General features: G+C 45.0%; 1 protein-coding gene across 1 annotated transcript in view; it reads left to right on the top strand.

Annotated features, from left to right (window-relative positions):
* The window catches only part of LOC116515871 (gamma-aminobutyric acid receptor subunit beta-4), a 49,237-nt gene extending 25,076 nt beyond the window's left edge, over positions 1-24,161 (top strand). Inside the window, exons 4-9 of the mRNA XM_032228156.1 lie at positions 6,728-6,948; positions 9,732-9,814; positions 10,939-11,076; positions 15,844-15,996; positions 20,724-20,980; positions 23,784-24,161. Of these exons, the coding sequence (XP_032084047.1) occupies positions 6,728-6,948; positions 9,732-9,814; positions 10,939-11,076; positions 15,844-15,996; positions 20,724-20,980; positions 23,784-24,161 (1,230 nt within the window). The remainder of the gene's footprint in view (positions 1-6,727; positions 6,949-9,731; positions 9,815-10,938; positions 11,077-15,843; positions 15,997-20,723; positions 20,981-23,783) is intronic.
* Positions 24,162-25,887: the final 1,726 nt, after the last annotated feature.

The following is a 25,887-nucleotide window of genomic DNA, read 5'->3' as shown; positions in this document are numbered from 1 at the left end:
CCGCCCTGAGTCCCCTTCGGGGAAAAGGGCGGCATATAAATGCAACAAATTCAATTCAATTCAAATTCAAGAAAGGAGTGGGCCACAAACCTTCCTATCTAGGATTCTAAGAAGGAAGTTGAAGGAAAGGAGATCCCGGGAATCTCTTCTCTAAGAATCTCTGTGCTTCTCTCCTGTAATCTTCCCCGCTGATAGTCTCTGCCATTTCTTACGGCAACAAAATCAATAGTCTAAATATACCTCGAGAAAGTGACTTCCTTGGATATGCTACATATCACTTTTGGCTAGAGCAAAGAGGAAATGACTTGGGCTGCATATATAAAGCACCCACCATCGTTCATATGCATTAACCCTATACAATCCCAGGACCTCAGTAAAAAGCTGCTTCAAATTGCCGCAGGTTGCGGCTGCTGCTGAGTAATGGATGGGAGGCCACCAGGTGCAGCAGAAGTGAGGCTGGGGGGTTTATGCAGCCGGGGTGCCAGTTGGGCTGAGTTGCTATGGAGACAGGCTAGCTTGGATCGCTGCATGCTCCCCATCGCAGGATTCATTAATCTCACAGTGTTGCTTCAGCAGAGAAGTTCCCTGGCAGGAGAGGATTAAAAAAAGAAGGAAACTCAAATTAATTTGGCCAAAGAGTCTATTCAATTAACCTGGCGGAATCCCTGGCCCATCATATTTCTACCCCGTAGCCCTACAACATTTTTTTGCAACAGTTCATTGAGTGACTGTTTCAAAGTTACAACAGCACTGGGAAAAAAGCGACGAGACCGTTTGTTCCCCCCACACTTACGACCGTGGCATCGCACGACGAAAATCCGAACACTTAGCAACTGAGACGTGTCTCGGGGAGTCACGCCGTCGGCTTTTGCGACCTTCAAGGGGGAAAGTCCGATTCACTTAACCACCATGTTACCGAGTCAACAGCTGCAGTGATTCACTTAACAACGGTGGCAAGAAAGGTCGTGAGATGGAGCAAAATCCACCTAACCACCATCTCACTTAGCAAGGGAAATTTTGTGCTCGGTTCTTGTCGTTGTAATCTGAGGTCTACCTGTATTGGATTTCTAACCTGCGTTTTCGTTCCGGGAACCAAGGTCAAGGGTGCCAGTAGCCTTCCTCTTTCATTCCCACAGCCTCCGCCGTCGCTCGGTGAGGCAAATTGGGCCTCACCAAGGTACCCTATGAGTTCTGTTGGTTGCGAGAACTCTTGCCACTCCATCCCCTTGTCTACCACATCACGCCGGTTCCTTATCTCTTGGAATGAACCGGGGAGGGAAGCCACGCATCCCACCTCTCTCGTGCACAGCCTGCGCCAATGCCAAGGCTGCCACCCAGGAGGTGGGAGAGTCCGGAGCCTCAATTCTGCCCAATTCAGTCGACCCCCCCCCCCCCGCCGCACTTTCCCCTCTCCCAAACGAGAAGCTGCAAACTCATTTTGAAGCAACACATCATCGAGTCAGCCAACCGGGTGGCCACGCGTGCTCTTTGGGTCTCCCTGCGTTTTTGACATATCTGGGCTGCAAAACTCCCGGTGCCCGTTTTTACATGGCACAGAGCCCGGCTACTCGAAGTGCTTCCTGTGCCCTACGGTATTTACCCAGCAGTGGTGGGATTCAAATAATTTAACAACCGGTTCTCTGCCCTAATGATTTCTTCGAGCAGCCAGTTCACCAAACTGCTCAGAAAGTTACCAACCAGTTCTCCCCGAAGTAGTGCGAACTGGCTGAATCCCACCACTGTTACCCAGGGCGATCTTTGGAAACGGCCTGTTCTTTGGCATGAATGAGAGGATGTAGTAGCAGTAGAGCACGACAGGTCCATTGGGTTGGGTAGATGCCCCTGTTTATGTTTAGAGTTAGATTTATTCCCCACCTCCGAGGGCTGTAGGCAATTTGTACAGGGGGGGGGAGCCCCTGTACAAGAGCCGAGGTGGCGCAGTGGTTAAATGCAGCACTGCAGGCTACTTCAGCTGACTGCAGTTCTGCAGTTCGGCTGTTCAAATCTCACTGGCTCAGGGTTGACTCAGCCTTCCATCCTTCCGAGGTGGGTAAAATGAGGACCCGGATTGTTGTTGGGGGCAATATGCTGACTCTGTAAACCGCTTAGAGAGGGCTGAAAGCCCTATGAAGCGGTATATAAGTCTAACTGCTATTGCTATTGCTATATCCCCAAGAGTCCCTCTGCGGGGCAGGGCAGAAGTCCAAATCCCCCGGGGAATTTCAATGGCCAAGGGAGACATGAGCCTGGCTCTCCCTGGGGCTAGTCCAGCACCACCACCACCACCACTCTACCACGCTTAGCAACATGAAGGTCCTATTGAGAGTTAGTAGCAGGGAGTTGTTAAAACTCCTTACTGCCGCTCCTAAGTATTCTTCTTACATAAGAAAGGAGCACATGTGAACATGCTTGGAAGTGCTGATGCTGTACTGCTTTCCCTGGGACTGTTGTGGCCCGCCAGCAGTCAGCAGAGCTGGCAGCAGATTCAGACAGTGAGGAGGTTGGGGAGGAACATGGGCCAGTCCTGGAGTCTGAGGAAGGTTCTGATGAGGGCTCTGTGTTGGAGGCAGAGAGGGGGCCAGGGCCGTATGCCAGTTATCAGCTGCCTTCAGAGTCAGACATCAGTGAGGCAGACAAACAGCTGGAGCCTGTTCCCAGCATGCGCAAAGTGGCCAGGCGAAAGGAGCAGCTAAGGAACAAGGGTCGACTTGGGAGTAAGGCCAGAGGTGGACGATGAATGGGCCCTCCCAGAGGAAATAAAAGAGGAGCGAAAGGGGAGTGGAGTTTACAGGAGGCCATTAGTTCGCTTCATTGGCTCGTGACTCTCCCAGACTCTTGACCAAGCCTTGCAGATCTTGGCCTGGCAGCTCTCCAAGCCAGATAAGGTCTGTGACTGTAAATCCTCCCTTGAAAGACTTGGCTGGACGTGAATGAGCGGAATTCACAGTCAATTAATAAAAGGGGGTTTTGTCGGGACCAGGAGTTTGCTTCATGCCCTCGGGAAGCCTCGCTCAGAACAGGGATGTATGTTGTGCTGCAGAGCATGTCTGGAAGACAGAGAGGTCCTGGGTAGAAGAAATTCAGAGGGGTGTGTGTGTGTGTGTTTGTGTGTGTGTGTGCAAGTGCCCCCAGGAACTGTTCCCCTATAGGAGCAGTCAGATCAGAAAACTGGCCTCCCTCTGATAGGAGCCCGGAGGCAGCCAGGGAGCTCTGCTGGAATAAGACACTCTAAATGCATTTCCGATTTCCTCCTTCCTCTTTCTTTTGTTCCTGCCTGCCAAGTGTGAGGAAGGGGAGGCTTGGCGAGGGGAGGGGAGCACTTAGGATTCCAAGACAATAAGGCGTTGCTATGCAACAGCACAAAGGGATGCAATAAGATTATGCAGCCCCTTTCTTGCTAGGTGGCCCTAGGAGAGGCTTAGGCACCTTCATCCTTGGAGCAGCACCGCTTCCTTCCATGCGGAAGGCTTGGCCTTCATCTGGAGCCTTCAGATGCAGCCGGCATTTCCCTGGAACGTTCTCCGGTTCTTTCCAGGAGCTCTGCATTCCCATCTCTCGTCACTTCTTTCTTACCATCGTTTACACAGAATTGGGTTTTTTTTTCCATGCCTCTTATTGGCACTAATTCCAAGATTAATTAAGTTTTAATCACACTGCATTTTGGAAATTATTCTCTTTACTATGTTCTAAGCAGGACTTAAAGCAAAAGCTTTAAGCCTCTTCTTCCTCCAACAAAAATGCAGATCCTATTTCTATCCAGGAAAGGAATTGAGCCTTTGGGCAGGCCAGAATCTGGGTGAACCCCCACCCCATCCCCACCCCAGTGGTGGGTTTCAAAAAATTTTGGAACCTCTTCTGTAGGTGTGGCCTGCTTTCCGGGTCCACTGGTGGAACCTCTTCTAACCAGTTCGGTAGATTTGACGAACCGGTTCTACCTAACCGGTGCGAACCGGTAGGAACGCACCTCTGCCCACACTCACAAGAGACTGAAGTGCAAGCAGCACAAAGGGGACAGGCACCGAGGGGGACGCACAAGTTGCTTAATCAGGGCAATAAACAATCCCACAGCTGCTTTTGTGCAGAGAAGAGGTCACACTTACTGTTGTTGTTTTTTAAATGGCAGGTTTGCCCCGTTTTATGTTCCATCAAGTTGGTGTCATCTTTCGGCGACCACAGAGATTTGTTCTAGTATGATCAGTCCCCAAGCATTCCCCTTCAGTTCTTCAAACATGCACACATTGGTGCTATAATCTATCCACCTGCTCTTGGCTGCCTTGGTTATTTCTGATTTTTCCTGGATCACATACTTCTCAAGGGAGCTAGATCTTTACCAGGCCCAAAATATGTTGGTTTGGTTTGGAAAAAATAATAATCAAGCAGTGCGCACCTAGAAATGAGAAACCAGTAGCCAGCACTGAGCCGAGGTGGCGCAGTGGTTAAATGCAGCACTGCAGGCTACTTCAGCTGACTGCAGTTCTGCAGTTCGGCTGTTCAAATCTCACCGGCTCAGGGTTGACTCAGCCTTCCATCCTTCCGAGGTGGGTAAAATGAGGACCCGGATTGTTGTTGGGGGCAATATGCTGACTCTGTAAACCGCTTAGAGAGGGCTGAAAGCCCTATGAAGCGGTATATAAGTCTAACTGCTATTGCTATTGCTGCTATTATCAAAAAGAGGTCGGGCCAGACAAACCTGTCCGCCTTATTTGACCAAGGGACTAAATTAGTGGATCAGGGAAATGCTGTAGACACAATTTACCTAGATTTCAATAAGACAATGGATAAAATAGCTGACTTCTTAGCAAAACAGCCAAATAGAAGACCGTGGGATAGGCAGAATCACTACTAGATGGATTTGTAACTGGCTAACCAGCTGCACTCAATGGTAGTCTTCAATGGAACTAGATCTACCTAGAGAAACGCATTCGGTGGAATACATCAGGAGTCTGTCTTGGACCCCCTCTTCAATTTCTTCATAAATGATATAGATAGAAGTGGAACTCATCAAATTTGCAGAGGACACCACTTAGATATGAGTCAACAGTTGCTACAGCCAACTGTAAAAAACAACAACAATGTAGTCCTAGCTTGCATCAACGGAGGGATAGTTTCACGATCTTGTGAAGTGAGAGTATCACTTTATACTGCAACGGTGAGATCACATTTGGAATACTGCATCCACCTCTGGTCTCTGAGATACAAAAACAATGTTGAGACCCTAGAAAGAGCACAGAGGAGGCCAACAAAGATGATCAGGGATCTGGAGGCTAAACCGTAGGAGAAACAAGCGAGAGAACCAGATATGGCTAGTCGAATGAAGAGAGAGGGATGATATGATAGCAGTCTTCCATTACTTGATCGGCTGTCAAGAGAAGAAGGGGTCAAACTATTGAGGGCAGGACAAGAAGTAATATGTGGTAGGTCATCAAAGAGACATCCGACCTAGAATTAAGGAGAATTTTCCTAATAGTAAAACAATCAGTGGAATAATTTATCTCCAGAAGTTGGGGGTACTTCATCACTGGAGGTTTCCAAGCACAGACCAGGCAACCATTTGTTCAGAATGGTATGGGGTCTCCTGCTTAAGTAAGAGGCTGGACTAGAAGAGCTCCAAGTTCCCTTCCAATCCTATTATTCTAGGTTTCATGTCTTTCTCAGATAATTCAGTTGCCATCAGATACCCTGATATTCCCTGTGCTGCTGCCTAGAAAAGACAGAATAGAATGACAGTGTTGGAAGGAACCTTATCGATCCTCTAGTCCAACCCCTTGCTCAAGCAGGAGATCATGTACAATTTCCGACAGGTGATCAGTCTCTTCTCGAAAGCGTCCAATGATGAAGCACTCAGAAGATCCACAGGCAACGTCTGTTCCCTGGCTTGATTGTGCTCACTGTCAGAAAATGCCTCCTTATTTCTAGGTTGAATCTCTCCTCAATCAGTTTCCATCCATTATTCCTTGCCTGGCCTTCGGGTGCTTTGGAAAATAGGTTGACCCTCCTCCCCTCTGTGGCAGCCTCTCAAATATTGGAAGGATGATCTCATGTCTCCCCTGGTCCTTCTCTTCCTTAGACTAGCCAGGCCCAGTTCTCACAACCGTTCCTCGTATGTTGAAGCCTCCAGTCCCCTCATCATCTTTGTTGTTCTTCTCTGCACTCTCTCTAGAGCCATGATGGCAAACCTATGGCATGCTGCCGGAAGTGGCGCGCACAGCCCTCTCTGTGGGCATGTGCACTGTCGTCACCTGGTCTTCACAGGTGCTGGAAAACAGCGCCAAAAATGGCCAAAAACCAGGTCATTTTTCAAGCTGTTTTCAGGCTGTTTTCTGGGCCATTTTCAAGCTGTTTTTCAGGCCGTTTTTCTGGATGTTTACAGGGTGTTTTCTAGGGTGTTTTAAAGGGTATTTTCAGGGCATTTGGGGGGGGGTCAAAAATGACCTGAGATCAGCCTAAAACCTTGCCAAAACTGGTCCAAAAAACCAGACATGCGCGCAGCCACCAGTGGGTCTTCAGGTTTTCAGCACTCCTGTGCACGCACGCACGCACGCACACACACACACACACACACACATGCACGCACGTTCCAGTTTTGGCACTTGGTGCTGAAAAGGTTCTCCATCCCTGCTCTAGAGTCTTTTTTTATAGTGTGGTGACCAAAACCGGATGTAGCATTCTAGATGCGATCGCCATTCTTCTGACATTCAGCCCATGGATTCTCCACTTGTGTTCACAGGATTACACCATCACTATGTATTTCCAACAAAGTTGGCGAGATAAACGTCTAGCATATAGCGATCTAGCTTTGAATCTCACCCTGGATAACCGGGTGGCTGACCAGCTCTGGCTCCCCGACACGTATTTCCTGAACGACAAGAAGTCCTTCCTGCACGGGGTAACAGTCAAGAACCGAATGATCCGGCTTCACCCAGACGGGACTGTTCTTTACGGCTTGAGGTGAGTCCAAAACAGAGCATTCCATCTGAATTCTACCCTTCATTTTCTAGTGAAATGAGGAGAAAGCTGGCTTTCCGGTGGTGCGTTTGTATTGCGATTGTATTTTACAATTTTCCCGTGTAAGATTGAGATTGTCCTGGCAACATTTCAGCGAGGTCTCACTCGCCATCTTCAGGCTGGGTTTTGGGCTTAAAGCGTGATCGGAGCTGCCGTCTTTCTATAAATCTTGGTGTGTGTGTGTGGAGTGCTGGCTTTATTTCAGTAAGTGGAATGATTGGTTGTGTGGTTGTATCATGATTGGTAGATTGGTGCTGATTGGTGCTGGCTGTGTGTCCGTTGTTGTTTCGTGTTGTAACGGCTTGGGTGGTGGGTGGGGCTAGGGTTAGGGTTAGGCTAGTCAACAAACGAGCCGCACCCACCACCCAGGCCGTTACAACACGAAACAACAACGGAGACAAAGAACGACCTTGGGCTTCTAGAAAGGAATGTTTTATTTTGACAACAACACATTCTACTCCCTACTATTCCCCCTCCCAATTCCCCACTAATGAAACAGCATAGTAAAATAAGAGAGAGTGTGGCAGGCCAAAGATCCTAAAAGGAATACGACTGCAGGCTTGACAGGACATAATATTTTATACTTTTAAATCTTAAATTGTTCCATTTTGGTATTTAATTTTATTAATTAAATTGTGCACTGCCCAGGACCCTCTCTCTGAGGGAGACGGCAGTTAAGAAATGTGAAATATAAACAAAGCTTCCCCCTCTCAGGCAAGATCATTGTTCTGCATTTGTCAGCTCCCACCTCAAGGACACTATGTCCAATAATGGGCACCCCACTTTAGCACCATACCAAGGTACTGTTTCTGTTCTGACCCCCTCCTCCATCCAGTAATGAAAGCTGAGACAAGCTTAACTAGAATGTACTTTTAATAGCAAGAAGCCAAAATCTCGGTGGCTGAAAGCCAAGCAAACAAACAGATAAGGATCTTGACAGCAAGTCAGACAAACCTTGGCAGCAAGTCAGACAAACCTTGCCAGCAATCCAGCCTGCCAAGTTAGTTACGTTCTCTTTAATCAATGCGTTGACTTCTGCAAAGAGGGGCATGTCACAAGCAGTCTTTTTTATAGTCTGGACAGGAGTCCAATGACCATCAGCTGAGCGCAATCACCTCCTGTAATTGTGTAATTGTTCCTGACGCCGAGTAGCTCTTCGATGGCGTGCATCCAGGAACAACTCACTGCTGGCTTCTGGATCACTCTCCCTTGTCGCTTCCCCACTGGTCCAAGGCTCAGGCGCCACCTGGTGGCCAACCAGTCTCTCTGCGCCCTGCTCGCAGTCGGAACCCTGTCCAGGGTCCTCCACGTCCTCCAGAGCCGATTCATAGGGACCCTCGCTGTCGGAGTCTGGTGGCAGCTCCAACGGCTCCTGCTGGGCCACAACACGTTTCTATCTCCATTGCCACAATGAAGTAGGTGGGGCCAAAGCTTCTTGGTTACCCCAAATGAATCACTCACGTCCCAGAGCAATCAGTTCCCAGCATGGGGGCACAGCTCTTGGAGACAAGGGAAGAATAACTAAGAAGGTGGCACTGCCCAAAAAAACCTCCTTCACTTGCTCACCGCATAGGCTGAGGGCAGCCCCGAGAAGAGACTTGCACCAGAGTAACCCCAAGGCTCCTCCATCTTCCATCAGCTGATGACCTCAACTTCTACCCCCCCTGCACGATGGCCTTTCCCAGCTCCGCCAGCCCATCAGATTTCTGGGATTTCTCGCTTTGTAGTCCTCAACTTTACCAAAAATTTTGCCTTTCCATCGTTCAGGATCCCTCTTCTCCTGAGGTTTGTGCTCCTTCTTTGGATCAAATCCACGACACGACCACACTGCATCCTTTTTGGCAGCTTTGCAGGGCACAAAGGCACTGCAAGGGGGCCTCATTCTGACTCCATGTTGCCCTCCAAAGCTCTGGAAAGGATACCGTTTGCGGCCTCCTGAACTGGTTACTTGATATTTACGATTCTGCAGCTATCTATCTATCTATCTATCTATCTATCTATCTATCTATCTATCTATCTATCTATCTATCTATCTTTCTTTCTTTCTTTCTTTCCTTCCTTCCTTCCTTCCTTCCTTCCTTCCTTCCTTCCTTCCTTCTTCCTTCCTTCTTCTTTCTTTCTTTCTTTCTTTCTTTCTTTTTGTGTGGTGGTGGTCAAATGCAATTGTATAACTTGTTTATGTAATTTGGATGATTTGAGGGGTTTAAGGCTGTGGTTTGATTGCAGAACCTTTACAGGAACGATGTTGGGCAATCAAAATGTTTGATTAGATTCGGTTTTCATGCTCCATTTGAAACTTTAGCTTTGCTTCAAGCCAACCGATCCTTTCTGAGGAGTTAAGATGTAGGCGTTTGCATTTAAAAACAATAACAACCTATAACTAGATTTATTTCTGAGCTTTTGCCTGCCTTCTTGTAACAAACACGAGTGTCTCTTGTTCACTGACTGGATTTTCTTCTTACCAATTTCTTCCTGACCCTCGTAGCTTGTTTTGGTAGAACTGCTGGGATGGCTGCAGTGAGTCACACACATTACTTTAAACTGTGCCGTTGATGCTGTTGTGGCACAGCCGGCCTCCTCCTCTCATTCCCCCCCCCACCTCATGTACACACCTCCCCTACACTCTCTTTTTTTGGTTGCCATAGGAACTGCAACCCACCATGTTAACTTTCTCTTTCTCCCTTCCTTCTTTCCTTCTCCCCCACCCCCCCACCCCCTCTGCCCAGAATCACTACCACGGCTGCTTGCATGATGGACTTAAGGAGATACCCCCTTGATGAGCAAAATTGCACTTTGGAAATTGAGAGCTGTGAGTACCAGCTTGGTCAGGAATGGGCTTCCCCCACTGAGTTTGAAGAGGAACATGGGGTGAAGGCGGCTGGGGGGGGGGGCTTCATTGCCTGCCTGCATTTGACACCCTGCCACTGCGGAAATGTCCTCCCTCTCTGCTTGCAGAATGCTATTTGGTCTCCTTTTCCTGCCGAGAAGTAGGTCTAAGTGGGGTTCTGATGTGGGCATCTGTCAATTTTCTACAATCGCACCTTTAAAAGGGTGGGGTGGGGGTTCCCCTGGAAAGTATGAGAGCTGCAACAGCTTCTTCATGAGGAGAGAAACATGCTTTCTTTTTGCAGAAGAACTAGGACTTATGTTTACATTTGTGACAGCTATTAAATCCTAGTGGCACTAATATAAATCAGCGGGCACCGGGATGATGCTAACTGGTGGCCTGGGAGCCTGTGGCTCCCACATCCTCTTGATGAAAGAAATGTCCTTCTGGGTTCAGCTCCAAGTGGGGAAAAAGACACTGGAGACATGGAGGCTGCTTGGAAAGATGGTTTATTGTTGGACAGGGCCACATGGCTGGAGCGCTGAACAGAAAATGTCATCACATGCCTCAATGTTGGTGGAGAAGAAGAGAAGGCTGAAGGAGGAGCTTGCCAGGCTTTTTATAACCTGTTCAGTCCCACCTCTCTGTTTCCTGTTCCTGTGTAATAAATGTATTCTGATTGGTTGTCAGACTCCCATGGGGCCATGCAGGGGCTACTCTCTAGGCTGTGTTTTGAATCCAGGTATGGATGAGTTCTCAGATGCCATGTGGTCAGTTGAGTAAAGGGCCAATATTATCATGCCTTTACTCCCATCCCCCCTGGGGCTGCAGTGGAGAAGTCTTTATTATGTAAAAGGGACTAGCTTAGCCTTCTCAATGGCCCATTAACAGTGGGGATGGGCAGGAAGCTACAGGCAACTATTCTGTCTTTTAAAACATGTTTCTTTCTTTTCATATCCAGAGAAATATTCTGCCTTTTCAATATTTCCTAGGATATTTCATTTTTCTGGGAGAGGGCTGGGTGATAACTTCCCACACTCTGACGATTCAGAGATACTCTGCAGGCTTTGCATTGACTTCCTTCTCTTTGCTCCTCCTTTCTCCAGACGGCTACACAGTTGATGACATCGTGTTCTTTTGGCAAGGGAATAATTCAGCTGTGACAGGGATAGAGGTCCTCGAGCTGCCCCAGTTCACCATCATTGAGCAAAGGCTTGTCACCAGAGAAGTGAACTTTACCACAGGTGAGTTCTTCCTTCCTCCCCATACAATTACTTTATCAAGGACCCTGATGGGAACACCAAGCACATTAGAGGTGGGTTCCTACCAGTTCGCACCTATTCGGTAGAACCGGTTCGTCAAATCTACCGAACCGGTTAGAAGAGGTTCCACCAGTGGACCCGGAAAGCAGGCCACACCTACAGAAGAGCTTCCAAACTTTTTTGAAACCCACCACTGGTCCTTGGATATGATTATTCTACACTATCATGCTCACATTTATAAAACTCAGTGCCTCTGTGAAAGGTAAGGATGACTACTGCGTTTGTGGTGCAATCAGAACATTGCGTGTGTGGAAGTTGTTTTAACGCAAACCAAAGATGCCTTTTCAAAAACAAGTTGACATCATATTCTTATGCATGCCAGTGCTGTGGGGGGGGGGGGTAATTTAAGGTGGTTCTGACAAGTGTCGTCGGCATCTTCGTATCCGGTCACATGGGCAGCAAGCCACTCCCATCCGGTCACATGGGCGGCAAGCCACTCCCACAAAGGAGGCCACACCCACAGAGTAGGTTTGAACAATTTTTGAAACCCACCACTGGAGCACATGAGACAAAGACCTAGCTCCCTGGAGGAGACTTCAGAGTTGAGGATAGAAAGAAGTGACCAACAGCAAGGGGGGACGGGTTCAGTTACATATGCCGTTGGAAGTCCTGAAGACCAAGGGAGGGGCAGATCAGCAGGGAGAACATCATGTGCTATGTAGGAGCAGGACATGACTGGCTCACAATCCATTGGCCAGATGTTTTCCACTGGAGCAGAAGGGAGCAGGTAATAAGGTGCCTAACTCTTCTCCCCATTTCTTTTTTAAAAAAATTTAAAAGTTTGTTATTAAACATAAATTAAAACGTCGGACACATCCTGGCAGAATCTATGCCATACACAGTAAGATATTCAGTTATACATTATAGCCACCCTGTTTTTTTTTTAACATTTGATCCATATCCTATTTACAAAAAGGTTAAAAAAAAAGTAACTTATTTCCAGCCGTGTTGGTTTGTGTTTATCTTGTAGATTCTCGCATGTATCATTTCATACATAATTCTAGTCTCCTTTCTATGGATCTTGGCTCAGGCCTTTTATATTCCAACCATCGATAAAATTTATCCCAGATCTTATAATATTCTGATTCACCTTTATTCTTCAATTCCCACGTCAATTTATCTGTTTCAGTGCAGATCAAAATTTTCCTAATTATTTCCCCTTCTTGTGGAGTTTCCCTGTTTTTCCAATTTGGGGCAAAGACCAATTTTTAAAATATATTTTTTATTATTTTTACATTTAAAACAATGCAGTACCGCGAAGTCGAAGTGACCATACATTCACATTATATACAACTAGTCTCAACCATTAACTATTAGCCTACTTAATACATTATCCATCCTTCTGTCCAATCACAATATATACAGTTTGTTCCAGCCTTGTCACTTGTCTTATACCAATCATAAAATCTGTTCCAGACTTCAAAATATTCTCATTCCCCTTTATTTTTAAGTTCAAGAGTGAACCTATCTGCTTCCGCATAGGCCAAAACTTTTCTGGTTATATCTAGCTCTGATGGTGTATTTTCTTTTTTCCAATATGGTGCATAAGTTATGCGTGCCGCAATTAGTATATGTATAATTAGATAAAGTGTATCTTTCTTAAACCCCTCCGGTATTATGCCTAGGAGAAAAATTACTGGTTTAAACAAAATTTGGTCTCCCACCATTTGTTCTAATCATAATTGAATCATTTTCCAATATTTTTTTGCCTCATTGCATGTCCACCACATATGATAAAAAGTGCCTGGTGTGTTTTTTACACTTCCAACAATTTGGGGCCAGATTTTTAAACATTTCGGAGAGCCGTGCTGGGGGGAGATGCCATCTGTAGAACATCTTGTAAAGATTTTCTTTATACGCCGTAGCCATTGTTAGTTTCCGATTCTGAGTTTCCCACTCAGCCAATTCCACATTATAACCAAAATTTTTCGCCCAGGCAACCATAGTTTCTTTGACATGTTCCTCCTCTAGCTTATGTTCCAACAAAAATCTATACAACACTTTAATCAACCTGTTTTCTGTCTGTATCAAAAGTTTATCTAATATTGTGTAATCTTTGGCAATACCTTCCTTCTTCCTATCCTGTGCAAACCTTGATTGTGTCTGTAAATAGGACCACCATTCTACTTGTACCCCTTGTGATGCCAAATCTAATCTAGTTTTAATCTCCCCCTGTCTGTTCAATAACTCTTTATATGTAACAATATTTTCCATATTAATTAAATTTGGGTGTATGTATGCTTCCATCGTAGATAGCCAAATGGGTGTTTTGGTATAGTGGTTGTGTTTAATTTTGTTCCATATTAATAACAGGGACTGTCTGAGGCAAAGACCATTCTCGCTGCCGTGATAATATGTATAGTTAGAAAGAGAACCCCCTTGTTGTATTTCTTGTTTATAATTCCCAAGAGAAATAGTTCTGGTGTGAATTCTATTTCCTCTTCGGTTATCTTGATCAATCACTTTTGGATATTCTGCCAGGATATTTCGGCTTTTTGGACATGACCACCACATATGGTAGTACGTGCCTGGTTCTTGGTCACATTTCCAGTGGTTTGGCGATGAACTTCTAAACATTTTGGCGATTCTTGGGGGGAAGGTGCCACCTATAAAACATCTTGTAGAGGTTTTCCTTTTCCTCTTCTGCCCATTTCTGATTGCATGTGCTTCTCTTTCTGTTGGTTCTGCTTCATAGTATACAGTATATAGATTCTCATCTTGGATTTTGTCTGCTGCGTTCCCTGAAAGTAGAGGGAGGCTGCCTATGGATGTCGGCAAGTTCCAAAAAGCATTTGGATGTGGCTCAATTAGCCCACCAAGTGTGAATGCTTATGAGTAATCTGTGAAGTCGGGGTGGGGGGGAAATGAATCAATGAATGAGCCTATCGCCCCTCAAGTTTCTGGTGGTGCAGTGGTTAGCGCGCAGTACTGCAAGCTAACTCACTGCTCATTCCAGCAGTTGGATTCTGAAGGTTGACTCAGCCTTCCGTCCTTCCAAAGGGAGGTGGGTAAAATAAGGACCCAGATTGTTAGGGGCAATATGCTAAACTCTTTAGAGAGGGCTGTAAAGCACTGTGAAGCGGTATATAAGTCTGCTGTTGCTGTCAGCTTTCGCTGCTGTTTGGGAGAAGCTGAGGCTGTCTTTGGAGCGGAGGGGGTGAGCTGCATTTCTGCCCAGCTGCAATTGTCTTTCCCAAATGCAAACAGTAACCCCAGCTTCATTTTGTCACCGACCTTGACTAGATAAGCATTTGGGCCCCTTTAGGTTAGATAGAATATACTACAGTTGCATTGAAGACTGAGAGATCTCTTTAGCTGAAGCAATTTTTCGTAACCTTCCCATTTGACCAGTGGTGGGTTTCAAAAATTGTTCGAACCTACTCTGTGGGTGTGGCCTCCTTTGTGGGAGTGGCTTGCTGCCCATGTGACCAGATGGGAGTGGCTTGCCGCCCATGTGACTGGATATGAAGATGCCGATGACACTTGTCAGAACCACCTTAAATTACCTCTCACACAGCACTGGCATGCATAAGAATATGATGTAAAGTTGTTTTTTAAAAGGCATCTTTGGTTTGCGTTAAAATAACTTCAACACAAGCAATGTTCTGATTGCACCACAAACGCAGTAGTCATCCCTACCTTTCACAGAGGCACTGAGTTTTATAAATATGAGCATGATAGTGTAGAATAATCATCTCCAAGGACCAGTGGTGGGTTTCAAGAAAATTTGGAACCTCTTCTGTAGGTGTGGCCTGCTTTCCGGGTCCACTGGTGGAACCTCTTCTAACCGGTTCGGTAGATTTGACAAACCGGTTCTACCGAATAGGTGCGAACTGGTAGGAACCCACCTCTGAATTTGATGCAGCCTCCTCCTTTCCCTTTCAAAGCATGCCTCTCTTGGCCACGTTAGCTTCATTGTTTATTATTTATTACTACTGTCCCTATGCTGCCCAATTACAGTATTGTAATGTTGCAATAAATGTCATTCACAACCATCAATTAAAACCCATACTGTAAATTAATCATTAAAGTGCACAGAGCAAAATAAAAATTAAACAACCGTTAAACAACTGTTGTTTGATTGCAAGGGCTATATTTGCAAAAGGGTTAAGTTACAACGAATACACACGCAACTCCTTTTGTCTCAGACAGATGATGGTTGTAGGGAGTAATGAAAAATGATGAGAGATAGTTAGAAAAGAGGAGATGAAAGAAGTTTTAGTTGTCAGTTGCTCTTCTGATGCTTAACGGCACCCTTTTCTGAAGAGGGATTCCCCAGAGGAGTGGTCCCTGCAGGGTTCTTTGAGACCTTTTTGGATCAGGTTGCACGCACATACACAAACACACACAATTTGGCTTGAGCATTGCAGGATTTTATAATTTGTGTGGCTGTGAAATAGATGGTTTCTGCTCTTTACACAACTGGGACCCTCATCGCCAGAAAGGGCTCACAGGACATAGGAAGAATAATCTGTGCTTCTCCAAGCAGAACAAAAAACATCTGGATTACAACTGTCATTTTATATTGCGGCTGCTTAATTGTCATCTAGATTTACTTACCATCTATTGGGCAGTGTACAATATTACTTTGATGTTGAGTTCCGTGCTGTGGAAAACTAGACACTTCCACTGAGATGATTTTCCAAGGTTTTCTCATTCTGCTCTTTTTCCCCCTTGTCTATTTGATAGGTTCCTACCTTCGCTTGTCGCTCAGCTTTCGAATAAAACGGAACATCGGTTATTTCATTCTTCAGACGTACATGCCTTCTATTCTCATCACAATTCTTTCCTGGGTCTCCTTCTGGATCAATTACGATGCCTCAGCAGCTCGGGTTGCCCTAGGTAAGGTCTTCAGAGGGACATCGATTTGAGACTGAGTTGGCTCCAGCAGCAGAAGTATGTTGATCACGAATGTTTCAAAAAAATTGGGAAAGTTTTCTAAAGGTTTGTAATAGTAAGCCGTACCAAGGTGGCCTAGAAATTTCTGTTTTCTTTTTCACAGATTGTTTCTTGGAGATTTAAGCATATCAATGATGCTCTTTTCCCAGGCGTTCTGCAACATCTACCGTATTTTTCAGAGTATAAGACGCACCTTCCCCCCCCTAAAAGAGGGTGAAAATGTGGGTGCGTCTTATACACTGAATGTAGCCCCACCCACCCACCGGCCCCAACCCTTAGGCCTCTGCCTCCCAGCAATTTATCTCTTTGTAGCAAACAGGGGCTTGCGAGGCTTCAATAGACTATAGCAATCCCTGCAGCCTGTAACAGCTGATGATCGGGAGAAATTGAAAGTGAAACTTGCTGTTTGCTCCAGAGGAAGATTTTTTCCCCCCTTGTGCTAATCAGGCTGTTTGCTGCAAGGAGGTAAGTCAACAACTATAAATGCCTATAGAGTGTTCAAATTATTAGACTTATTTTTTAAAGACTGCTTTATTATTATTCTAGACAACTTAACTAAATGAAGATGCTTTTTAAAATAAATGCTTGATCTGAAGAGGCCACCTGCTATTGTTTTAAAAAGTGCTATTCTTTTAAATAGCAGAGAATAACTATACTTCCAGAAAGCACATCAATTTTAACAGCATCTCTACAAGTATAGTTTGAAATATAACACTACAAGCAGTGTATATTGTCTGTACTGTTTGTTGCAAGGAGGCAAATTGCTGAGTGGCAGAGGCAGATATTTCCCCCTTGTTTTCCTCCCCAAAATCTAGGTGCGTCTTATACTTTGGAGCATCCTATACTCTGAAAAATACAGTATTTCTTTTCTCTGTGCAAATTGAGAGGCTAACCCAAACAAGAAATGCTGGCTATCATTAATAAGCCATCTACCTCTAAAGGAGTCTGGCATCCAATTAATTTAAGTAAATAATGATAAACAATATTTCTCCATCCTAACTAATTATGGGAAACAATATGATCCTACCGATTTTTAAAAATTATATCTAGTATACCCACTGAATTCCATTGTAGGTACGAATACCAATCTTCAGGGTTATTGTGTTATCTGCACAACCACTCAGTTTTGTGATAAGTAAAACCTGGGACAAATCTGATTTAGGTAAGGATAAGGGCTGGAACTACAGTTGGTCAAAATATTACTGGGACAAGAATTAAAAGAATCTGTATAAGTTTTTTTTTTTAAATTAAAGTGAAATATCAGTTACATTAATATTTTTGATTGCCTTTTAAAAAAATGAATCCTGGAAATTAAACGTAAATGATCTGAACTTCAACAGTTCAGATGATTATTCATATTTTGGTTCATCACACAGTCAGCCAGACGTTCGCACTAAATTTTTGTTGAGCTGGGATTGGCAGATGTGGATGTTTGAGCAAAACTGCCTTTTGCAATTGACTAACAGTTATTTTGTCAATGCCCAATGGCATTTCAAATAGTGCTCCAGTTGATTGCACCCAAGGCGCCCGTTGCTATTGTGTACTGCCTTTGTTTTTCTTTTGCTATTTCTATTTGCAGGTTTTTGTATTTTATTATTCTTATTTTCATTATTATTCTGTCAGTTCCCAGCAATTCTGGGCAGTTTACAAGTGTTTTAAGACATAAAAAAAAGAGCAACAAAAGCAAGGATAAAGATAGCAGGATGACAAATCAGGTGGTTTAATTTAAGAGGAGACTTCAATTCATTCTCATCCAAGACTTAGGCAAAGAGCCAGATCTTCCGGGAAGGGGTGGGGATGCCATAAAAATGCCAAGCTCAGTCTAAACATTTGGCTAATTGTTCCACCAACCATAATAATATGCCACTCAACTCCCAGCACCTCTGCATTAATCTATTCCCAAATTCACAAGACTTAGATTGCGGATCTAGTACAGGATTGTCAAGTAGATTGACAGAGCAACCTGAGATGTTGTCACGGTGACTATTTAATCCAGAATCTGACCATAGAAAGGGCAGGCCCGCAGGGGCTCAGAGGAGAGGCCCTCCACCCAGCTTTCTTTTGCAGAATTAGTGCAAGCTTCTCACACAATCATCTCTTCCTGGTGCCCTGTGTATATATTTTTTTAATTGTCTCCAAAAGCATTTTTAAAAGTGGCTGTGCCCCAGCCCTTGCTCCACTGAAAATCTTTTCCCAATGAAGGGGAATAGTAATAAGGATACAAACTTGTTGGTTAGTAGAAATATTTGTTTTCTGTAACACACATATATTATGCCTTGTATTTGTAATGTATATGCTTGCAATGCTGTCAGGGCCTTTTGTTCCCTGACTTCCTGTGTGCCCTGTTATTAGGATCTGTAGAATATGTGGCAAACATCAAAACTTGTGATCCTTGCTATGCGAACTCTTATCAATCTGCAATCTATGGGCATAGTGTCAGCGTTCCAAATATCATGCAGAATTAAATCAGAGTCCAAGGCAGAGCTATCCTTAAAGTTCCAATTTAATAAGACAGACATGTTGGCATCGTACTGTGGAATCCCAATTCTGGAAGTTGCATCGGATTCCCACCCAGTTGAAAGTTCATGATCTTGTCCCCACACCCATAAATCCATCACATGGTCCAATCTTCTTCTTCCACGCTGGCATCTCCACCCAGCTGGTTCCGGTCAGGAGCAGAGGTGCGGAGACAAAAGATGACCTTGGTCTTCTAGAAAAGAATGACAACAACACATTCCACCACTCTACTCCTTTCTATTCCCCCCTCCCAACTACTACACTAATGAAACAGCATAATGAATTAAGAGAGAGTGTGGCAGGCCAAAGATCCTAAGAGGGATATAACTGCAGGCCTGACACATAGAACTTATCCCAGAATGGAGCTGCAAAGAGTTGTAAAACTGACACCTTTGATATGTCCCCATCCAGAAGGTTGGGGGGGTTGGGGGGGAGGGTGGGAGGGAGAGATATATATCAGGTTTGACGGGATGTGTTAGATTTTAATATAATTTTACCCCACATGTATACTATTATTATTACTATTTTTTTAAAAAAACTAGGATATGTTAAGCATATTGATATGTAGCGGAAATACACCAATGAGAGGAGGAGTGGGAAACAGAAGGGAGAAGAAAGATGGGAAGAGAAGGATAGGAGAGAGGGTAAGGTGGGAAGATGAGAAGGATAAGGAGGAGTGGATTGTAGAGAGAGGAGCAGTAGAAAGGAAGGGGAAATAGAGTAGGAAAGGATGATGGAGGGAAGATAGAAAGTTGGAGGGTGGTAGAAGAAAGAGGTGTATGGAGAGCAGAAGAGCTATAATGGGTTTCTATTTTTCTGGGCATTATTGACAAGAGGAACTGATGTAATTATTATTTAATACTATATGATACTATATGATACAGGCTATGAAAATAAAAATGGAAAATAAAAATGGAAATAAAAAATATTTATTAAAAAAAAAAGATATGTCCCCATCCTGCCTGAGAACGTATCTCACCTTTGATCTGTGGCCTTCACAACAGGGGGCCAAAGGGCCAATCCTGGGAACAGAGGAAAAAGATAATGCTGATAAGATGAGGAGGTTGAGGCTTGAGGTTTATTCGATTTATATGCCGCCCTTCTCCCAAGGACTCAGGGCAGCGTACAACATTAAAAGAAACACATACTAGAAAAGTTAAAAAGAAATTAAATAGGATATCCCAAACAAACCCAATTAAAATTAACAACGACACATTTTTTTAAAAAGAATTCAAATTAAAATTAACAATAATCAATACTTTGTTTTGTTCAGGCCAGGCTGGCTTGCTGGAAAAGCCAACTTTTTAGGGCGCGTCGGAAGGACCGGAGGTCGGGGATTATACGAAGCTCCGGGGGCAGCTCATTCCAGAGGGAAGGGGCTCCCACAGAGAAGGCTCTCTCCCCCTGGGGGTCGCTAGCCGACACTGTCTGGCCAAGGGCACCCTGAGGAGGCCAACTCTGTGGGATTGCACTGGATGGTGGGAGGCTACCGGTGGCAGTAGGTGGTCTCGCAGGTACCCTGGGCCTAAGCCATGGAGCGCTTTAAAGGTCATAATTAGTACCTTGAATCGCACCCGGAAGACAACCGGCAACCAGTGCAGGCCGCCTAAAAGGGGTGTAACATGGGAGTACCTGGGTGCCCCCCATGATAACCCGCGCAGCCGCATTCTGGACCAGTTGAAGCTTCCGGGTGCTCTTCAAGGGCAGCCCCATGTAGAGAGCGTTACAGTAGTCCAGGAGAGAAAGGACGAGGGCATGAGTGACTGTGCACAGGAGCATTGTAAAGCCAGGATGTCGTTCTACGATGTCTCTAACTGTATAAAAAGAAGCTATACCTTCTCTGAAGGGGAGTTCTTCCCTGCATATCCTTGGGGTTATGTTGGGAACAACCGACCCATCATGTCTTTAAACTTTGATCAAAGATTAAATGCTGTTTGTTATTCAAGCCTCCGTTTAAGTCTCATATGTTTGGCTCCTTGTGAACTTGGATGTGCTCTCAAACTTCTATGGGTCTCAATTTAAGTCTCATATGTTTGGCTCCTTGTGAACTTGGATGTGCTCTCAAACTTCTATGGGTCTCAACTGTATTCTCACACCTTGCACCAACAACAGTTTGAAAGCACTAAATGTGTGCCTGAACTCTCCCTCCACAGGGGTCACCACTGTCCTCACCATGACGACCATCAACACCCACCTTCGGGAAACCCTGCCCAAAATCCCCTATGTCAAAGCCATCGACATCTATCTCATGGGCTGCTTCGTCTTCGTGTTCCTGGCGCTCCTGGAATATGCCTTCGTCAACTACATTTTCTTCGGCCGGGGGCCTCGGCAGCAGAAGAAGCAGAGCGAGCGTCTCATCAAGGCAAATAACGAGAAGCAGCGCTACGAGGAGAAGAGGTTGAGAGAACAGGTTGGTGGCGTTCCTCATTGCAGGATTACAGGCAAAATACAGGTTGCATCTTGGGAGTGTTAAGTGTAGAGAGCAAGGAAGAAGATTTTTTTTTTTCCCCAGGACATTTTTATTTATTTTTTATTCTCTTGCATACCGTTTTAAGTATACATTCACATAATGATTTTTCTTCTTTGCATTTATCATTCTTACACATTTGTTGTTCCATTTTATAGATTATAATATACATATACAGTTTGGGTTGCTTTGTTTACCATCCCTTCTTCCTGTTGTAACACCACCTTATTTTCCCTTTCTTTCCTCCCTACCTCCCTTCTCTACTTTCCTCCTTCCTCCTCTCCTTTCGCTTCCTTCTTCCCTTACCTTTCTCCTACTCCTACTTCCTCTTCCCCTTCCTACCCTCTCTCCTTCTCTTTCTTTCCCTTCCATCCTCCTTACCTCTTCTTTCCTTCCTCCTCTCTTTCCCCTTCCTTCTTCCCTTACCTTTCTCCTACTCCTACTCGTCCTCTTCCCCTTCCTATCCTCTCTCCTTCTCTTTCTCTCCCTTCCATCCTCCTTACCTCTTCTTTCCTTCCTCCTCTCCTTCCCCTTCCTTCTTCCCTTACCCTTTCCCCTACTCCTACTTTTCCTCTTCCCCTACCTACCCTCTCTCCTTCTCTTCCTCCCCCTTCCATCCTCCTCTCCCTCCCCTTTCTTCTCCCCTACTCCTACTCTTCCTCTTCCCCTTCACTACCCACTCTCCTTCTCTTTCTCTCCCTTCCTTCCCCTTCTCCTTCCTCTTCCTTCTTCCCTTCCCTTTCCCTTACTCCTACTCTTCCTCTTTCCCTTCCTATCCTCTCTCTTTCTCTTTTTCTCCCTTCCATCCTCCTTACCTCTTCTTTCCTTCCTCCTCTCCTTCCCCTTCCTTCTTCCCTTACCTTTCCCCTACTCCTACTCTTCCTCCCCTCTCTCCTTCTCTTTCTCTCCCTTCCTACCCCTTCTCCTTCCTCTTCCTTCTTCCCTTACCTTTCCCTTACTCCTACTCATCCTCTTCCCCTTCCTATCCTCTTTTTCTTCCTTCCATCCTCCTTACGTCTTCTTTCCTTCCTCCTCTCCTCCCCCTTCCTTCTTCCCTTACCTTTCCCCTACTCCTACTCTTCCTCTTCCCCTACCTACCCTCTCTCCTTCTCTTCCTCCCCCTTCCATCCTCCTCTCCTTCCCCTTCCTTCTTCCCTTTCTTCTCCCCTACTCCTACTCTTCCTCTTCCCCTACCTACCCTCTCTCCTTCTCTTCCACTCCCTTCCATCCTCCTCTCCGCAAGGAGGAAGATCGTGAAGGTTACGTTTTCCTTTGACAAACATTTATACACTTTATCACGAATTCCAATCTTCAAGTAATCATTATCTTTATAGAGCTAAAACATACATACCGGTATACCAATTTCTGAAATGCTCCTTGTGGCATTCCCCGAGTTTCGTTTCATCCTAAAGCTTTTATCACTTTTAATCTTCACTCTGTTCCTCTTTGGGAGTTTTCCTTATTATCTTCTATTTTTCTCTTTATAAAGGTTATACATTCCTCACTTCTTGTAGCAATCCTTTTCTTAGATGCAGGTTTTTTAATCCAGGTCTCTTTTACTTTGTCCTTCCATCAAGTGTAGAAAAATATCTCTATTTTTCATTTACTGTATCGGAAGAGGGATCGGTTTTCTAATACTTGTTCATACGTGATGTTTTCTTTCTCTCCCTGCAAAGGCTTTACGGGGAGTTCTTAGATGACAGCGCTGAACAAATAGTACTCACATCCAGTCCTTTAAGTGCCAGACATCATGGCCACATATTCATGATTTTTGATGCTCCCTGATGGCTTCCTATGAGCAAAGGCAGTGGGGAAGGCAGTAGGAAGGTAGAAATCACAATCACATGAGGTCCTCATGTGGTGGTGAGGAGAAGGACCCACAGAGTCCTCGGATTACAACATGCCATTGCTAAGTGACATGGCCAGATGGCATCACTTACCAATGGAAAATTTGCTCTCAATTGTCAGCGGTAACCTGAGGACTACCTGTATTTTCACACCTGGTTCTGATGAAAGAAATGTCCTTCTGGGTTCGGCTCCAAGTGGGGAAAAAGACACTGGAGACACGGAGGCTGCTTGGAAAGATGGTTTATTGATGGACAAGCTTGAGTCCTGAACAGAAATGGTTCTATTTGGACAGAACATGCTTCAATGTTGGTGGAGAAGAAGAGAAGGGCTGAGGGAACGGCTTGCTAGGCTTTTTATAACCTGTTCAGTCCCACCTCTCTGTTTCCTGTTCCTGTGTAATAAATGTATTCTGATTGGTTGTCAGACTCCCATGGGGCCATGCAGGGGCAACTCTCTGGGCTGTGTTTTGAATCCAGGTTTGGTTGAGTTCTCAGATGCCATGTGGTCAGTTGGGGCCAATATTATTATGCTTTCCTGTAGCTGCAGGGGAGAAGTCTTTATTATGTAAAGTGGAGTAGCTTGGCCTTCTTAATGGCCCATTAACAAGGTGGGGATGGGCAGGAAGCTACAGGCAGCTATTCTGTCTTTTAAAACACGTTTCTTTCTTTTCACATCCAGAGAAATATTCTGCCTTTTTAATATATCCTAGGATATTTCATTTTTCTGGGAGAGGGCTGGGTGATAAACTTCCTACAGTTCTTTCCATGCAAATTTGTGAAAAAGCTGCATCAAATCAATGTATCGTTTATGACATCAACACCTGTGTTCAGGTATCACTCACTGTACAGGTGAAATGTTAACGCTGTGCAATATCTTTGGCCCTTTCCCCCCCCCCCAGGTGGACCCTTATGGAAACATTCTTCTCAGCTCTTTGGAAATGAACAATGAATTGTTAGCATCTGATATGATGACCACAGGAGGAGAATCACGAAACTCTGTCATGTCCTACGAAGGATCAGGAATTCAGTTTCGCAAGCAGCTGGGACCCCGAGATGGTTTTGGGCACCACGCCCCTCTAGAACGCCGCGTCCCACTGACCCACCATGCAGCAGTCCGTAATCGTGCCAACTGCCGACTCCGTCGACGGTCGTCCAAGCTGAAGCTCAAAATCCCCGACCTGGCGGATGTCAGCACCATTGACAAATGGTCAAGGATCATTTTCCCCATCGCTTTTGGATTCTTCAACCTGGTTTACTGGTTGTACTATGTAAATTGATGCCTGCAGACCAGAGGAAGAATAGGGGAAGACACTCAGACTATGACAACAACAACAGGAGTGCGGCGATCTCCGGGGTTTGGTTACTCTCTTGATTATGACCAATTTTTTCACTCCATCCCCCAGCTTTGATTTACATTTCTGCAAATCGTTATTCCTCTTTTCAGCACATGATGCGCACACAGAGTTTGCGTGGTGGGCTGTGTGGGTTTGTTGAAGGGGGAGGGAATGGTTTTCAGGGATTTTCGTACCTCCCCCCTTCCCTCCCCCCTCTCTTATGCTTGAAATACTTCACCCCCAGGGATGGGTATTGGGTGGGGTGGGGAGAGGGAGATAATCTCTGTCTTTTTTAAAAATTCATTATTGCAGCTAATTTAGTTATTAGGATAGTCTTGCAAAAGTTAGCTCTAGAATGTGTTGGCAAATGCCTGGCCATCATCTCCATTAATTCCATCTCCATTAATTCGCAGACTGTGCAGTTCCTTATCCCAATAGTTGTTTTTTTCCCCCCCCTTTCTTCATGGATTCTTTTAAAAGGCATTCTCCCACAGCATGAGTTTCCTTTGTTTTGTCTGGCCTTCTATCTTATAGCTGCATAAGCGTTTGTTTAAAACAACGGAACCTTTATTTTACAACTGTTTGGGCAGAAAGGGGAAATTACCAATTGGGGGGGGAGACGAGGGGGGACATCTGCTGTGAGTGTGTTGAGGACAAAGGCATGTTTGCAAGCTGCATTTATAACTTTTCAGAGTTTGGGGAGTGTTTGATTTCCTGGGCTGAATGTATACCTTGGGTGGTGGGGGGGATTTGTATCTTCCGTTGGTGGAATACAGAGGTGGGTTCCTACCGGTTCGCACCGGTTCGTTAGAACCGGTTCGTCAAATCTACCAAACCAGTTAGAAGAGGTTCCACCAGTGGACCCGGAAAGCAGGCCACACCTACAGAAGAGGTTCCAAATTTTTTTGAAGCCCACCACTGGTGGAATAGAACCGAGAGTCAGTAGGCATAAAGGAATGTGGTGGCTGCTTTGTATCCCTCCTTCAGATTGAGTTTGCCCTGGTTGAGTGGGCCCCTTTTGGGCTGTCACAGCTTTCCCTGCCACTGCCCTTATTTCTTGATGCCAGAGATGGACTTGAAAACATCTCAGGTGGCAGTAAAAGCTTAGATGGATCCTTTCTACAGTTCTTTTTATAATCTCTTTTGACGGGATGGGAATGCAATCTAGGCATAGAGTCCATGAAGTTATAATCATTTGCAAATTCCAACGAACAAAATCACGGCCCATGATCTGTTGTTTATTTATTTTTATTTTATTACTTCATTACTCTTCTATTTTATTTACAGAATAACAGAGTTGGGAAGGACCTTCGAGGTCTTATAATCCAGCCTCCTGCTCAGACAGGAAACCCTATAACATTTCAGACAAATAGCTGTCCAATCTCTTCTTATACAATTCCAGTGGTGGAGCACCCACCAAATTCTGGAGGCAAGTTGTACCACTGATTAATTGTTCTGTCAGGGAATTTCTCCTTAGTCCTAGACTGCTTCTCTCCTTGATTAGTTTCCATCTCTTGCTTCTTGTTCTGCCCTCGGGGGCTTTGGAGAATAGCTTGACTCCCTCTTCTTTGTGGCAACCCCTGAGATATTGGAAGACTGCTACCATGTCACCCCTTCTTTTCATTAGATTAGACATATTCAATTCCAATCGTTCTTTATATGTTTTAGC

The sequence above is a fragment of the Thamnophis elegans genome, chromosome 12 (assembly GCF_009769535.1).
Source record: "Thamnophis elegans isolate rThaEle1 chromosome 12, rThaEle1.pri, whole genome shotgun sequence".
NCBI classification, from domain to species: domain Eukaryota; kingdom Metazoa; phylum Chordata; class Lepidosauria; order Squamata; family Colubridae; genus Thamnophis; species Thamnophis elegans.
This window is presented reverse-complemented; position numbering and strand designations above follow the sequence as displayed.